Source organism: Orycteropus afer, unplaced genomic scaffold (assembly GCF_000298275.1).
Source record: "Orycteropus afer afer isolate SDZICR_OR568_19922 unplaced genomic scaffold, OryAfe1.0 scaffold00048, whole genome shotgun sequence".
Classification (NCBI taxonomy): Eukaryota; Metazoa; Chordata; class Mammalia; order Tubulidentata; family Orycteropodidae; genus Orycteropus; species Orycteropus afer.
In genome coordinates this window covers 14458188-14475694 of record NW_006921635.1, presented here as the reverse complement: position 1 = coordinate 14475694, position 17507 = coordinate 14458188, and the positions used below count along the sequence as shown (strand labels likewise).

The window sequence follows — 17507 nt, the reverse complement described above, 5'->3', positions numbered from 1 at the left end:
ATGAGACAAAGTATATGTGAACTGCTGTATGAAAAGTGAATTTACTCTGTAAATCTTCACCCAAATCAAAATAAAATTAAAAAAAAAAAATGTTCAGTAATGGCAGCCAGGTACCATTCAGTTCTGGTCTCCTGGCATGGAGGTAGTTGTCCATGAAGGCTCCACTGAGTTTTCAGTGGCTGATTTTTTGGAAGTAGATTGCCAGGCCTTTCTTCCAAGGCACGTCTGGGTGGACTTGAAGGTCCAGTCTTTTTGAAGAGCATTAAGAAGCCTGGAACTCCCTGTGGCTCAACTTTCAGCCAAATGATAGACCTGGAAGTTGAACCAGGAAGGTATGTGTTCATTACAACAACCAACTGTGTGAGATCAAAAGGGCAGCATTCGCCCAGAGATAAAGCAAACACGGCAGGAAGGGACAGGGAAGAAGGATGACAAATGGTAACCACAGGGAGGAAGTGGGAAGAGTACTGTTACATTGTGGTGATTGCAATGACTATCACAAAACAAAAGTATATGATTGTTGAATGGAAACCAATTTGCTCTGTTAACTTTTACCCAAATCACAATTAAAAAAAGAAAGGAAATCTAGAACCTTCTATATTTTGCCAGCGCTGCTTACTCTCAGGGAGCTCTGGTGGCGTAGTGCCTAAGGCACCTGACTGCAAACCAGAAGGCTAGCGGTTCAAATCCACCAGCCACTCCTCGGAAGGAAGGTTGGGCAATCTACTTCCGTAGTGATACCACCCAAGGAAGGAAGGGGTAGCTATGAGTCAGATTTGACTTGACGGCAGGGAGTTTGGTTTTTTGCCTGCTCTCAGGTGGGATCTGCTAGCTGAGAAGCCCTTTACCTCTGGCAGCAGACTTCCAGTGGAAGTCCTGGTTTCTGGCTCAGGAACATGAGGCCATGGTCAACGTGGGTCTATCAAGGGCAGCAAGTCTCCACAACGAGACTCCAGTTTCAGGCACGCCAAGTGGTCCGACCGAGTGGGCCCAATGTTCAGTATTGCAATTGGCAGCTTCTTCTCTTGGGCCATCAGGATAAACCTGTAACCAGAGTACACCTGCCCGAGGACAAAACACAGGTAAGTCCTCCAGATCCGGGAAAAGATAAACCAAGCAGGAAGTGTCTCCAGGGCTCCCTGTTCCACCCTGCCCAAATCAGACACCTGCAAGGACGATCCCACCACCAGCAGGGAGTCGGCTTCTCTGACCCGCTTGTGTACAAAGTCAACCTTGCCAGGGTTCACCGCATCTCCGAAGAAGACGACATCTGGTTTCAGGGGACCTGCACACCGAGCGCAGGAGGGGACCTGGAAGCTTTGCACCTGCTCCTCAGTGAGAAAGACATCACCGTCGGGAGCCAGGCCGTGGGCCTCGGCACTCCAGGTGGGGTTCAGTGCTTCAAAACGCCCCTGCAGCACCCTGCGGGCAGTCCGCTCACCACAAGCCAAGCAGAGGACCCTGCGGCCAAAGGAGAGATCACTGAACAGTCCGCTCTAAGGAGACACGAAGCCACCAAAGACAGTTCAGCCCCCACCATCTTCAGCCCTTTGCCATTTTGCTTTCTTTCCCTAACACTCAGTTTTTCTCCCCATTTTAGGAATACCACCTTCTGCCTTAGTTTCTTGGTGTTGCTATAACAGATATATCACAAGGGGGTGGCTTTAATGAACAGAAATTTAGCTTCTCACAGTTTAGAAGGCTAGAAATCCAAACTCAGGGTGTCAGTGCTGGGGGAAGACTTTCTCTCCACGTTTCTGCATCCTCACCTGGCCTGTATTTTCCCGTCCATTTGTGCTGGCTTCTTGGTGCCTACTCTGTTCTTTGTATATCTCAAAGGTGATTGGCTAACAACACACCCAACTGATAGGGTCTTATTAACATAACCAAGAAAGCCCTATCCCATACCATCTTGCTCCAGCACTAGTATCAAAGTTCAACAAGACAGAAAATAACAAATGCTGGCGAGGTTGTGGAGAGATTGGGACTCTCATACACTGCTGGTGGGACTGTAAAATGGTACAACCATTGTGGAAAGCAGTATGGCGATTCCTTCAAAAGTTGGAGATACAGATACCATTTGACCCAGCCATCCCATTACTAGGTATATACCCTAAAGAAGTGAGAGCCATAACAAGAACAGACATATGCACGCCGATGTTCATCGCAGCACTATTTACAATAGCCAAAACATGGAAACAACCTAGATGTCCAACAACTGAGAAATGGATAACCAAACTTTGGTACATTCATACAATGGAATACTTTGCAACGCTGAAGAATAATGTAGAATCTGCAAAACACCGCATAACATGGATGAACTTGGAGGACGTTATGCTGAGTGAAATAAGTCAGTCACAAAAGGACAAATATTGTATTAGTCCGTTATTGTGAAAGTTAAGGAAAGGTTTATATATTGGAGGACATTTTCTTTGTTGGTTACCAGGGGTGGGAGGGGAGGGGAGGGAATGCTGTTAGATAGATAGAGATAAATATTGATTTGGGTGAAGAGAAGGGCAATGTACCAAATGTGAGTGACCAATATGGCAGCACTGAGGATGAGAAAGACATAGAGAGTTACATGGGCAGTACAGACAACAAATATGAACCCTTTTGCATATACAGTACTGAGTTGTCAGTGAAAGCAAACATGGGTATAGGGACGGATAGATAGGTGAACAAGCTAAACAATTAGGTATGTCTAAATGGAGAGTGTATCCAAGATCATATATAGGGTTGGCAGACAATGGGCCTATAAGTTCATGTGAATGATCAGAATTCCCAGGTGTATAGTAGAGCTGACAAGGGGCAAGGTTATGGTCATTGCTTGGTCACAGCCAGCTACCCAGAGGGACCGAGTAGTTGATCCTGTGGGCTTGGGACCATAGTCGCAGGGGACATCAAGCTCAACTGGCATAACATACTATACAAAACATTGTTCTACCTACTACTTTGGCGAGTAGCGACTGGGACCTTAAAAGCTAGGAAGCTGCCATCTAGATGCAACAACGGGTCTCTCCTCGTCAAGAAGAAAGAAGAAAACCAAAATTAATGGAAACAATGAGTCCTAGCGACTGGTACACCATCTGATCTGCAACCTATACAACTATGAGACCAGAAGAACTAGACGGTGCCCAGCTACCACTGCCATCCACTTGGAAGGGATGTAGGAGATCCTGCATAGAGAGGGAGAACAATGTGGAACAAAACTCAAAATCATTTGGAGGCAAAAAAAAAAAGAAGGTGGGGACCAGGTTTGCTGGTCCAATAGAGCCTGGTGGAACCACTGAGACTATGGCCCCTAGCTGCCCTTCAGGTCTGGTATTGAACCCACACCTGTGGTTTCCAGCCAAAGTACAGGCACGTGAGTTAAACATTTACCTTAAGTAGACACATGCCCTGGAGAGAACAATCATGGGAGAAGGAAGGGCTGCATATGCACAGGGAGATAGCTCAGGGTGCAGAAGAGTATGAAGGGATGGACCCTGGGAGGAGGTAACTATGGGGAGGAAGGGAGGGGAGCTGCTGCATTGTAAATTTTGGTCAATGACATGAGACAAAGTATATGTGAACTGCTGTATGAAAAGTGAATTTACTCTGTAAATCTTCACCCAAATCCTAATAAATAAAAAAAAAAAAAAGAAAGCCCTATCCCAAATAGGATAGCACAGGGGTTTAGGATTTCTAACACAGACATTTTGGGGACACAACTGAATCCATAACACCTTCTCATGACCTCTTTTGCTGCCGCTCTGGCTCTCACCTTCTTCCCACTGTCAACCTTCTACAACACGTACATCTGTTTCCTGTCTACATGCTCCCTGTTTAATCTCCTGCGAGGCCGTCTTGGATATCAACCCAGCAAATGCTTCACAAATGAGTTCCTTAGTGCTGAGACTGGGGCTAGTTTTTCTTTTATCTTTTCTATCATCTGCTGTAACTGTCTCCTCGGTCCCCACCCTCCCTTTAGAACACTTTTCCCTATTGTGTGACGTCATTTACAGGACAAGAAAACATACAGAGACCAAAGTTTACTGGTAGTTACCAGGGGCGGGGTGGGGTGGGGACGATAATGGTGATGGAAAAAGCACACTGGTTAAAGGTAGGATTACCCAGCTGATTACTGTAATTGCTGTCAATGAGTTGTACGCCTGTAAAAAGTTGAACTGGCAAAAAATTGAGTGCTATATTTACAATGAAGACAAAAACCAAAAACAACTCTTTTCCTCCTTGGCTTCTGTCATGGGTTCAATTCTGCCCCCCTAGAACAGGTGGTAGAATCCTAATCCCTATACTTGTGGCACAATGGTTTACATTTGACTGCTAACCCAAAGGTTGGCAGTTTGAACCCAACCAGCAGCACTTTGGAAGAAAGGCTTTATGACCTGCTTCTGTACAGACTAGGGCCACATTTGGGAAATGTTGTCTTATACAACAACATATGTAGTTACAACATATTTTAAAAATTACTTAAAAAATTAAAAAACAAAAATTTTATTGTGATTCAGGTGAAAGTTTACAGAGCAAGTTCATCTTCCATACAGTAGTTCACATACACTGTCTCATGACATTGACAGCATTAAAATTGTTCCAAAAGATTATAGCTAAGAGCGCCCTGTGCAGCAGGTCTACTCTGTAACAAATGGGGTTGCCAAGCATCTGAAGTGACTCACAGGGAACAGGTTTGGTTTTGGTTTTGTACTTGGGGATGTGACCCTGTTTGGAAATAGGGTTTTCTTTGTTATGCACTTAGATCATACCCAAGTAAACCCCACACCAAACCCATTGCCACTGAGTTGATTCCAACTCACAGTGAACCTATAGGACAGAGTAGAACTGCCCCATAGGGTTTCCAAGGCTGTAAATGTTTACAGTAACAGACTGTCTCATCTTTCTCCTGTGGAGCAGCTGGTGGATTTGAACCACTGACCTGGTTAGCACCCACATGCTTTAACCACTGTGCCACCAGAGCTCCTTTACCCAAGTAAGGTGGGTTCTAAAATGAATCACTTCCTGACTTATAAAAAGATCGTATCAGAAACAGATGCACACAGTGGGAGAGAGACTCGTGAGGCTCACGTGTAAGCCAAGGGACCAAGAATGGCCAGCAGGCCCCAGAAACTAGGACAGAGAGGCCCACAGAAGGACTCAACACGGCCAAGATCCTGATTTGAATTTTGAGCCTCCTAAACTGTGAGAAAAGGAATTTGTTCTTTAAAGCTACCTCCTTGTGGTCTTTGTGTTACTGCAGTACTGGAGAACTAAGATAGCTTTCATGACACAGTGACTTCCAGTTCTCTCTTCACTTCTCTTATCACCAGGACAAGACCTCCACGAGGGCAAGAACGCTGTGTCTCTTGATCACCGTTCTACGCCCAACACCAAGGACAGTGCCACACACAGAGGGCACTCACTAAACAGTGAATAGAAATAAATACTGAGAGGTTCTTTGGTTACAGATGGCGACCTCATCTATGACTCCAATCCTGCCCTCTTTCCCAAACTCTAGTCCAATCTCCAAGTACACACTACTAACCAGTTGCCAAAAGACTAGTTGCCATTGAGTCAACCCTGATTCATGGCCACTCCTGTGTATCAGAGGCGAACTGTGCTCCATGGGGTTTTCAATGGCTGATTTTTCAGATGCAGATCACCAGGCCTTTCTTCCAAGGCACCTTGGGGTGGATCTGAACCTCCATCCTCTCAGTGAGCAGCCGAGTGTTAACCCTTTGCGCCACCCAGGGACTTGAGTATACCTTGCTTCAGACTGTCCAGTCATCACTCACTTTTGAAGCTTAACCTCTCTATCGCCACCATTCCTCCAGTTAATTGGGCTCAAGCCCTTGGAAAAAATAGATTGTTCATTTTTTTTCTCCTTCTGCCACTGAAAATTCTGCGGAGCACTGTTAATGGATTGAATTGTGTCCCCCCACAAAAATTCGTGTCAACTTGGCTGGGCCATGAGTCTCAGTATTATGTAATTATCCTCCGTTTAGTGATCTGAAGCAATCAACCTGTGTGTTGTAAATCCTCACCTCTAGGGTGCTAATGAAGCAGGGGACAGTCTACAGGATGAGGTTCTATCTTGACTCAATCACTTTTGGGATATAAAAGGGATTAAACAAGCAAGCAGCATTCAGCGGGACCTACTACCACTAAGAAAGAAGAGCCAGGACCTGGGGTCCCCGTGCTGAGAACCTCCAGGACCCAGCGGAAGGCTGATGACAAGGACCTTCCTCCAGAGTCAACAAAGAAAGCTTTCCCTGAGAGCTGACACTCTGAATTTAGACTTCTGGCCTCCTACATTGTCAGAGAATACATTTCTGTGTGTTAATGCTGCTCACTTGTGGCGTTTCTGTTACCGCAGTGCTGGAGAACCCAGACAAGCACAGTTCTATCTGACACACATGGGGTTGTTGTGAGTTCAGAATCAACTCCATGGCAACTGGCTTAACTAAGACAACGGTGATAAGGACAGTCAAGCTCCCCCCCTTCCAAGCACAGGTGTCTGTGGTCCAACTATTTCGCCCTCCCTGCACCTGTGCATACAGCCGTGGAGCTCTGTCAGGCGCTGACTCCCCGCCTTGGTGTGCAAGGCATCTACATTTTGGGTCACCAACCAGTACAGCTTTCCGAGTCTCTCCCAGTTGCTCAGAGCCCAGTGTGCCGGATTAGGCTGGTGGGAGGAGAACCGTGGCCAGCCCACGAAGTTTCTTGCCCAGTACCGCTGGCGGATTGACGCACTCTGTACAAAGTCCCTGTGCTGGATGGGCCTGCGGTCAGTGCGGGCATAGAGTCCCACCCCTTCTGACCGATAGTCTGGGATCCCCGACTCTGTGGAGATGCCTGCCCCGGTCATCACTAGGATTCTCTTGGAAAGGGTGACAAAGCGTTGCAACTCTTTAACCTTCTTAGGGTCCAAAGGAGGACTTGGAGGTACAAATAACCCCACAGATTCATGCGCCCACCGACGGCTAAGGCTCAGGGTCCCGTGGTCTCCTGCTGACCTGACTTTCAACCCAAAGCTCATCTTCCTTCTGGAAAAAAAAAAAAAGAAACCTCAAATGAGAAACTGGATTTTCAAAACAAAGGCAATGTCCATTGTATATATTCTCAATAACAGCACTGAGAAAAAAATGTGAAAAAAACAAAAGCAAAGACAGCCATGGACTAATGGATAAACACAATGAGCATCCTCAGGCCCTAAAAAGGGATGAAGCAGTGACACAGGCTACAAGGCAGACGCACAATGAAAACACAACGATAAGTGAAAGAAGGCAGGCTCCAAAGGCCACGTGCTGCATGAGTCTATTTACAGAAAACGTCCAGAACAGGCAAACCCTAAGACAGAAAGTAGATTACTGGTGATCTAGGGCTGAATAAGGAAGACTGAAGAAGACTGGATGCTTTTGAGTTGTGGTGCAGGCGAAGAATGCTGAAGGTACCATGGGCTGCCAAAAGAACTCACAGATCTGTCCTGGAGGAAGTGCGGCCGAGATGCTCCTTGGAAGCGAGGATGGCCAGACTTCGTCTCACCTACTTTGGGCATGTTGTCAGAGGGGACCATTCCCTGGAGAGGATGTCATGCTTGGTAAGGTGGAGGGTCGATGAAAGAGGGGAAGACCTTCGATGAGATGGATTGACACGGTGGTTGCAACAATGGGCTCAAGTATAGCAGGGATCATGGAGCTGGCATGGGATCGGGCAGTGTTTTGTTCTGCTGTGCATGGGGTCTCTATGAGTTGGAAATGACTCGATGGCACCTAACAACAACAACAACAGGGCTGGGGTGGATGGGGGTGTTACAACTAAAGGGTATAGGGGTTCTCTTTGAGGTGATGAAAACAAAGGTACCGTCAGCCCCCTTCCCTCCTCCACAGACACAACGTACAGGGTATTTATAATTTTACTTAGATTCTGTGAAAAGGTAGGGTGTGAGGAGCTATTTCAGGAACTAATAACTCAAGGATGCACTGAACAATAGGATTCTAGGCTTATGGATTTGAGAAATCAGATCCTTGCCAGGGGTGAACTGGTAAACTTTCACCACTACCACTTTCATGCCTCCAGTTAAAAAAAAAGAAAGAAAGTACTCCCATCACGGCAAATGTCAGGCTTAATATGAAGCAACTCTGGTGGCATGATGCCTAAAGCATCTGACTGCTAACGAAACCAAAAAACCGAACTCACTGTCTTTGAGTCAATTCCAATGCATAGTGACCCCCATTGGGTTTCCAAGGCTGTTTTTTTTTTTTTTTCCCCAATAATTGTTCAGTTTTATTGAGTGCTTATTATATGCCCAGCACATGAATAAAACAGACAATTCCTGCTCTCATGAAGCATAAAAAAAGACCCACCACCATGGAGTCGATTCTGACTCATACTGACCACCACTGGGTTTCCAAGGCTGTAAATCTTTATGGAAATAGATTGCCTCCTCTTCCTCCCTCAGATCAGCTGGTGAGTTTGGAACCGCTGACCTTCTGGTTAGCACCCAAATGTCTTACTTACTATACCACCAGAACTCTGAAGCATAGTGGGTGGGAAAACACAATAAGCAAAATGTCCAGTCTTCCAGGTGTTGCTAAATGCTGTGGAGAAAAATAAAACAAGGAATCCAAGGCTATAAATCTTTATGCAAGTAGACTGCGTTATCTTCCTCCCAGAGAGCAGCTGGCGGGTTTGAATCATCAACCTTCTGGTCAGCAGCCAAATGCTTTACCCATTACACCACCATAGCTCCTTAACGTCAGGGTATCAATGATTTAATAACCGGCTACCAGAATTCCTGGGAGTTCTGGTGGCATAGTGCCTAAGGCATTTGACTGCTAACCAGAAGGCTGGCAGTTCAAACCCACCTGCCACTCCTCAGAAGGAAGGTTGGGCAATTTACTTCCATAGTGATACTGCCTTGGAAAACCAAGGAGAGGTCACTATGAATCGGATCCGACTCAGTGGCAGTCAGTTTGGTTTTTGTAGCAGAATTCCTACAGATTTAACAACCAGCTTTCACAGGTACAAACTGGTTCCAGCACAGCTCCATGGGTCCTGTGAAATCCGACCTGAAACAACTAATCCTTTTTTTTTTTTTTGGCAGTTGTGATAGTTGGAGCTGTTTATCAACTTGGCTGGACCACAATTCTGTGTGGTTTAAGCAATTGTGATGTGGGTTGTTCCCACGATGGGATCAGATGTTTATGTTTTGAGCAGCCAATACGTTGAAAGGGAGTTTCCCTAGGGGTGTGGCCTGCTTCCAGTATATTTATGGACATCCTGGGAAAAGAGACACTCTTCTGTGGATCAGGATTCTGTTGTGCTGCCTACAACTGTCTGTAAGCAAACAATCCACTATTCGGCCTGGAGATCTTGGATTCGTCATTCGTTGGAATCAACAGCCAGTATACTGCCTGCCAACCTTGAGCTCCTCAGCCCCTGAAGCTGCGTGAGTCAGGAAAAGCCTCCAGCAGCTTGACGTTTGATCCAAGAACTTGGGACTGGCCAGCTTCTGTAATGTGTGAGCCATTTCCTAAGATAAATTTCCCTTTCTCTCTTTATATAAGCTTCCCTGGCTTTGTTTCTCTAGAGAACCCAGTCTAACACAGTTTTGTTGTTGTTGTTAAGTGCTGTCGAGTCGTTTCCGACTCATAGCGACCCCATGCACAGCAGAACGAAACACTGCCCAATCTGCAACACCCAGTCTAACACAGTAGTGGTGGTAAAATTATATATAACACAATATTAGCCAATTCAACATGATTTCCATGTGCAGCATACAATTCAGCGACATTTAGGAACCACATTGTGCAACTATCACCCGTGTCATTGACAAATTTTCCATCACCATTAACAGACATTCAGTGCTTTCTAAATAATCTTTTCTTTTCGATTTTTAAAAAATGTTTGGTCAAGAACATCTAATAGCTCCCACAAATCAAATCTTGTATGCACACTGGACTATTTCATGCCAGCCTAAGCCCACCTTGTCTTCTAACCTCTTAAGAACCTACAGCCAAAGTTCAACAGTGATACCACCATCAGATGCAAATTAATAATAATAATAATTAAAAAAAAACAGGCTAGTGAGTCTGCCAAAGCTTTCTGCACCTAAGAGAAATTATATTTTGGCTTAAAAAAAGGGGGGAGGGGACTGCTAAAGAGAAAAATTGGTAAAGTTGGAATCTAGCATAACATAGGGAGCTCTGGTAGCATAGTGGCTAAGACACTTGCCTGCTAACCAGACGGCTGGCGGTTCAAACCCACCAGCCACTCCTCGGAAGGAAGGTTGGACAATCCTACTTCCGTAGTGATACTGCCTCGGAAACCCAAGGAGGGGTCGCTATGAGTCGGGGTCGACTCGATGGCACATAACAACAACAACAACAACAGCATAACATAAGGCCTATTCTGTCTCTCCCAGTATGGTGCAGGGAATTTCTGAATACGGTCCATCTAACCCTAGTCTTGGAGACTCCCACCAGATGTCTGTGTGGGACTATGCAAATATGAGGTGCTTGTGGCCCACCAAGGGGATTGGATAGCTTGTTAATAACATAAATAAGGTACACAGCACCCTTGTGGAGGTGGGACCATGGAAATCAGGTGTATGGAACCCTGGTGTAAGGATTGCTCAGCACATAACAATGATAACAACAGGCTTAAAATGTAGCAGCTTTGGTGGCATAGTGCCTAAGGCATCTCACTGCTAACCAGAAGGTTGGTCGTTCAAACCCACCAGCCACTCTATGGAAGGAAGACTGGGCAATCTACTTCTGTAAAGATTTACCACCTCTGAAACCCAGTGGGGGTCACTACAAGTCAGAATCGACTTGATAGCAGTGAGAGGCTTAAAACGAGCCATCCCAGAGGCAGAAAGAAAGTTCTCACTACCATCAAGAAAGAACAGCCAGGAGTGGGGTGCATCCCAAGATCCCTGTACTGAACCGCCTCGATCTGGGAGACCGAGAGCTGGTACATGAGACGGTGAAAGACAGCAAGAAGCAGCAGCCGCAGCAGACCTGAGAGACCAGCATGAGACAGAGCGGTGGGTTTCCCTACCCAGGGAGCGAGAGAGCTGAATGCCTTCGGACAGGAGCCTTGCTGGTGGAGCGGGATGCCTCTCTGCAGACCCATCTGTAGCGCTAGAAGAACTTTGTAACATTTGTCCCAGCAGGGCTGCAGTCAAGGGGCAGCAGGGCTGAGAGAAGCAGCCTGTGGTTGAGAAACTGTCTCGATCAGAGAACTGTGTCCTGAGTTGTTTCCCATCCTGAGCTGTAACCTGTTACTTTCCTAATAAACCCCGTAATTGTATCGTCTGTGAGTTCTATGTGGCTAATGCACGGGATTATAGGACCCAGCTGAGAAGTAGAGAGTGCTACGGGAGGAATGGTGTTGCAACTGGTAAAAAGGTTGGAGGGTAACAGCATATCTGACCTCCATCTCATAGGAATTGGCCTTGGGCTGCTGGTCTTGATCCTCCTCGCCTCTAGTAAAGTCAGAAGATGTCAGATGCCACTGCCAGGCCCTTTTTGTACCCAGTGACACCTGGCTGGTCAGAAGTGAATTCCCAATCAACTTCAAAAGGTTAATGGCGTACCCCAATATCCTTTAAATCCCTTTAATGTTGCTGTTCTTCTGTCAGTTCTGACGCATGGCACCCCCACGTGTGCAAAGTAGGGCTGATCCTGAGGGTTTTTCAAGGCTGTGCCCTTTTGGAAGCAGATGGCAACACCTGTCTTCCAAGCTGCCTCTGGCTGGGTTTGAACTGCCAAACTTTTGGCTAGTAGCCCAGAGTGCAGCCGTCTGCAACACCCAGGGACTCCAAATCCCCTAATAGCCCGTTATTATTCAATCTAAGACTATATCTAAAGATGTCTTTATATGAGGAATGCATTATCTATATTTTTAGCAAATATCATTCCTTGGGGAACTATGTGTTCCATAAACCTACTTTTCATTTTATAAATTAGAATCATATTATTTAAAATAATAATAATAATAGAATCATCTTATTTCTCCATAAGCTAAGAGAAGCCCACTTGAGTGTTCATGTGCTAGGCTTTGATGAAGTCACTGCTCAGACCTTCCAGGCTTTTAACACTATTAATGTATTTAAGCACATGCACACCTTTTTTCTTTCATTTTGCCCATTTTGTTTTATTTACCACCGACAGCAAGCCCTGCTACGTGGAGACAGCAAAGAGTAGTGTGACCTGCCAAGACACTCTGCCCTTGGAGGTCAGCTTAGTTAGCTGCGAAAACAAGACTTTGACATAGTATTTGATACAATGCAGGAATTCTCTAGTGAGATGCACCCCATTTTATGGTTGGCTTTCCAGACCTGAGTTCAAGATCCTGCCTTTTCCTTGACATTCCACAGTGACACGTGAACAGCTAAACAAATACCTTGTCTGGGTCCCTGAGGCCAAAGAGTTAGGGAAACCCCGCTGAAAACACGCTGTACCGCAGCAGCGGCTCTCTTGCAGGTCCCATCAAAGGGCAAAGAGAAGAAATGGAAACCCTTACAAGTGTTCCACAACTGTAGAGACTTGCAGCCAGCACAGAACACACTTACCTTAAGGGACAGTTCACGCGGAACAGCTGGACTCTCTAGCTGGCTGGCTACAGTTGCATCTTGGGAAGTGTAGTCACGAAACGGAAATAATTAAGGAAAAACTACAAATCCCATAATCCTCTGGTTTTACGATCTCGGGAGGCAGATTTCGGTTTTTGCTCCCTGTTTGCCTCCCCGGGTCGGAGGTTTTGAACTTTGGTTCGGTGATGTGGTGTTCACACTAAGCCAATAAATACATCGTTGACACGCCGAGAGAGAAGTACCTCGGAGCTTCGCTATCATTGTCCTGAGCCCAAGATAGTAAATCCAGACAGCTCTAATTTAGGAATTCATTCTCTCTTAAAACAGAAGTTGTAATAATGGATCTAGCTTCGATTCGGCCTGAGATTCAGTGTTTATGATCCTTTCCAGTCACCATAGCAGAATCACGTTCCCTGCTATTGGTAAAAGATCTTGTAACGGGGCAAATTTTTTGTAAAACAAGATCTTACAAGGGGTGGAAGCACGTCCACAAATATCAGAAAAACGAAAGGCAAATATGTGAGGAGTGTAATCAATGTCATTGGACTGTGCAGGTGAAAACTGTGCAATCGGCGAATGTTTTGTTGTGTATATTTGCATCACAATAAAAAACAAATTAATTTACAAAAAACAAAATATACGTGGACACGTGTTTGCCCGCTTAGCTTTTCCAGTTTTAGTTCTCATCCTGTGTTTTTACTGATGCAAGAAGTTAAATCAGAGATTTCGATTTAATTGGTCTGGGGATAGGCATGGGCATTAAGACGTTTTTCAAACTTTCCAAACAGAAGTCAATGAGAAATGGTGCCATACAGCGTTGCCTAAATGAGACTTCAAACAGTATTAAGTTATCTTGGAGCGCAATCACAAGACAGCTTGACTGCCCCTCTTTTCTTTTGCCGTTTTAAAGACGAAATTGAGCGCAGAAGTGTAAAATAGAAACTGGAGGCAGAGTTTGACTTGTATGCATGGAAATAAGCATGGGGAAATAGACACAGGTTAGTAGTTTGGAGGAAGGGGTTTCTGTAACATTCCTTCTGTGGTGTTCAGAGGTGCCACAGAAGGCAGTCCTGGCAACGTAACTTCTGAAAAATCAGCCTGTGGCCCACAGGTCTACTCTGACACACATGGGGTCACCATGACTAAAACAGATTCAATGACAACTGGTTGTTGTTTGTTTGTTTTTTTAACTCTAACAGTAGCTCACATGAGTCTCTAGTTGTAGCATCTAAAACCCACTGACATCAAGTCAATTCCAACTCATAGCAACCCTACAGGACAGAGCAGGACTGCCCCATAGGGTTTCCAAGGCTATAGAATCTTTACAGAAGCAGTCTCATCTTTCTCCCACATAGTGGCTGGTGGGTTCAAAACACCAACCTCTCCATTATTAGTAGTCAAATGTTTTAACCACTGCACCATCAGAGCTCCTTGTAGAAGCTACCAGGCTAGGGTCATCACCTGACAGCCCTGTGCTTAAGTTAACCCAACCTCACTGGCTGAAAGAATGGGCCAAAATGCAGAAAGGAAACATATTAAGTCAAAAATTGTGATCCAGTGTACTTTCTATATATGTTATTTACTTTGTTGTTGTTGTTGTTGTTGTTATATGCCGTCGAGTCGTCCCTGACTCATAGCAACCCCTCCTTGGGTTTCCGAGGCGGTATCACTACGGAAGTAGGATTTCCCAACCTTCATTTACTAAAAATCTAGAAAAATTCCATAACAGTGACATCCACCCCTGCAACATTTTATTATGAAAAATGTCAAGCCCATGGTATTTATTTTTCAGATCCCCAAGTGGAATGAACATCGTTAATACAGAGACTGGCTGGGATTGGAGGGGTCCTGTGCCATTGTTGTTGTTGTTATGTGCCGTCAAGTCGGCCCTGACTCACAGCAACCCCTCCTTGGTTTTCCGAGGCGGTATTACGACAGAAGTAGATTGTCCAGTCTTCTTTCTGAGAAGTGGCTGGTGGGTTTGAACCGCCAGCCTTCTAGTTAGCAGTCAAGTGCCTTAGGCACTATGCTAGGCCCTAGGGATGTTCTGGGTAGAAGTTAGCTGAGTTTTAAATGCTTCTCATAGTGCTGAACGTCATCTGTGAAGAACGAAGTCACGACAGCTGGTGAAGTGCACAATTACCCTTGATAGCTACTGACAGGGCATAATAACCCTAGACCAAGACATTCTCACTGGCTGGGCAGTTCTTGGGAGAACCCTGTGGGATTGGGGCTCTAGCTTTTTTTCATTTCTCACAAAAGTGAGTCCCTTTCTCCACCCACTTGGAATTAACAGCTCAGTCTTTGATGGGATCAAAGTAAAATAATCAAACTTAAGCAGATTACTAGACTTTTCATTCATTTTTCAGGTAGTTTTATTTTCTACTCTGGCAGTTAATGCTGTTTCCAAAACAGTTTTAAAAAACTAATAATAATTAATTACCCATTAGCATCAAACAGTACTTTAAAAATGTTGTTTTCTGCCAAAAGGGGGGAAATGTATAACAGAATTTCAAATTACCACAGAATCCAGACTTCTTGGAGCCACGAAGTTTGGCTAACCCTCAAAACTATTACCCTGAGATAATCTTTAAACCTTAAACCAAAAATATTCCCTGAAGTCTGCTTAATACCAAGCAACGGTTTAGCTTGACTGGAAGATGGGCAATCTACTTCTGTAGATACTGCCTCTGAAACCCAAGGAGGGGGTCACTATGAGTCGCATCCGACTTGACAAGCAGTGAGAGTAAACAATGTCTGCTTTGAGCAGGATGCTCTTTGAAAAGTTATCTATAGTGGTGTAGTGGATAAGGCACTTGACTGCTAACCAGAAGGTCAGCGGTTCAAACCCACCAGCTGCTCTGTGGAAGGAAGACAGGGCAATCTACTTCTGTAAAGATTTACAGCCTCAGAAACTTGATGGGGCTCACTATGAGTCCAAAACACCTCAATGGGAGTGAGTTTGGTTTGGTTTGTTTATATGGCAGCAGAAACTTGAAAGATTAGATAGGAACCTCAGGGAACAGTTAAGTTTATGTTAATAGGGGAGGAAAGACTCAAAAAAGGAGGGTGAGAATGTAATCAATGTCACTGAATTGTACACATAGAAATTGTTGAACTGGTGTATGTTTCATTGTCTATAGTATCCTCAACAAGAAAATAAATAAAATTATATATAAAAATAAAAAGAATAAACCTAAGAAAAGAAAGAAAGCTTTCCTTTATTGAGTTCACACGGTGAAAATAATCTAAAATGTCATTTTCTTATCTAGGCAATGAGTACATGAATTCTCATTGAACGATTTGAAGTTTTTATATTTGGAATCTTCCATAAAAAAAAAAAAATGTTAAGGAAGAATGGCACTTTCTCAGAGACCACTATTTGCTTCTTAATAGGTGGCCAAAACAAAATAAAAGTATTGCGGCGACTATTAGTCTGGGAGCAGCGCTGGTAGCAAAGTGCCTAAGGCACTTGACTGCTAACCCGAAGGCTGGCGGTTCCAACCCACTAGTCACTCATTCGGAAGGTTAAGCAATCTACTTCAGTAGTGATACTGCCTCGGCAACCCAAGGAGGGGTCGCTGAGTCGGGTCCCACTCCACGGCACATAACAGTCAGGGAAAGAAGGAAATAGGTTGCTACCGCTATCCACCTGACAAAGGAAAAAGGCTGTGAAATTTACCTCTAAGTTCATGTACTGTGGACGGGTCTGTGGGAAAAAAGCCTCTTTCTTTTGGCCTCGACTTTGAATGAAGACGACCACAGAAAATTCTTCTGCAGACGTTAGTTACACTGTGAATCAGGAACCAAAAGAACAGCAATGACAATGAGAAAGCCTGACAATGAATGAGCCCATTTCCCAACCGCCTCCAGCATTCCCTGAGTTGTTAAGGTTATTAACATGTTTCCTCCCATAATGCTTTGCTTCATTTTCCACTGTAAGGGGGGGAAAAAAAAAAAACCTGGTCAAGAAAAACTAAGAATAGAGTCTTCAGAAACCTTCCCTACTTTACGAGAAACCTTTATATGCTTGTATAATTTTCAACAGAGCAATAATTGAAGGTTATTCCATGAGTCTAAAACTCACCTTTCTGATATAGGAACCTTGCTTACTGGCAGTGATGAGCAGGGGGCGGTGCCGGTTAGCTTTGCGCAGTGGCAATATCGTAGCCAATGAGGTTTATCCGAGGCGCGATTATTGCTAATTGAAAACTTTTCCCAATACCCCGCCGTGACGACTTGAAATATAGTCGGCATTGGCAATTTTTGACGGTCTCTACGGAGACTGAATAATTTGGTCTGTAAAGTAAGTTCAACTGAGAAGGAACAGGTTTGATGTTTTTTTTTCTGTGAAATAAATCCTTACCTGGAAATCTTTTCTTTCTATTTTACAACTAATTTTGCTCATTTGCTAAGGAAGTTGTTTTTTTATTTGCTGAGTTTGTCTGCATTCTTATTTTATCCACGCACGCTACACTGTATTTCTCCATTCTGCCTTTCGCCATGCTGACATTTACGATTTTAGTTTTCCTTTTCCGAAAATACCTCTCGGGCCCTTGCGCCGTGTTTCCGCACCTCCTTAATCCAGGTACTGGCTCGTTTCCCTTCGCCCCTTCAGATCACCCTGGCATTCCCGCCTCAAAATTCCTTCTCCCTCAAAAATCCAGGTCCCAACGCGGGTAACTATGACGTCAAGCTTATTTGCATAAGAATTCCCAGCATCCCATGCGGCTGTTCCGCCGTTTCCAAAATCTGAATGGTCCACATGAGAAGATCCAGAAATAAGAATCCTCCCACGCCGGGAGGGCCATAAATATGACTGACCGAGTGGGAATACTTCATATGCACAAACACGCTGGCAGTCACCTACCCTCACTGTAAAGGCTGTTGTCATCCGTGGGGGAATGGGCGCGCG

At 44.9% G+C, this 17507-nt stretch overlaps 1 protein-coding gene and 1 non-coding gene across 2 annotated transcripts in view; one reads left to right on the top strand and one right to left on the bottom strand.

Moving 5' to 3' along the window:
- Nucleotides 1–908: 908 nt before the first annotated feature.
- Nucleotides 909–17507, bottom strand: part of SIRT4 (sirtuin 4) — a 39299-nt gene continuing 22700 nt past the window's right edge. The window contains exons 2-5 of the mRNA XM_007938216.2: nt 10937–11015; nt 6540–7037; nt 1167–1461; nt 909–1061 (exon numbers count right to left, since the gene is read on the bottom strand). Of these exons, the coding sequence (XP_007936407.2) occupies nt 909–1061; nt 1167–1461; nt 6540–7037; nt 10937–11015 (1025 nt within the window). The remainder of the gene's footprint in view (nt 1062–1166; nt 1462–6539; nt 7038–10936; nt 11016–17507) is intronic.
- Nucleotides 16737–16877, top strand: LOC122149807. The gene has a single exon (XR_006163343.1). It is a non-coding gene; the product is annotated as a U4 spliceosomal RNA (small nuclear RNA).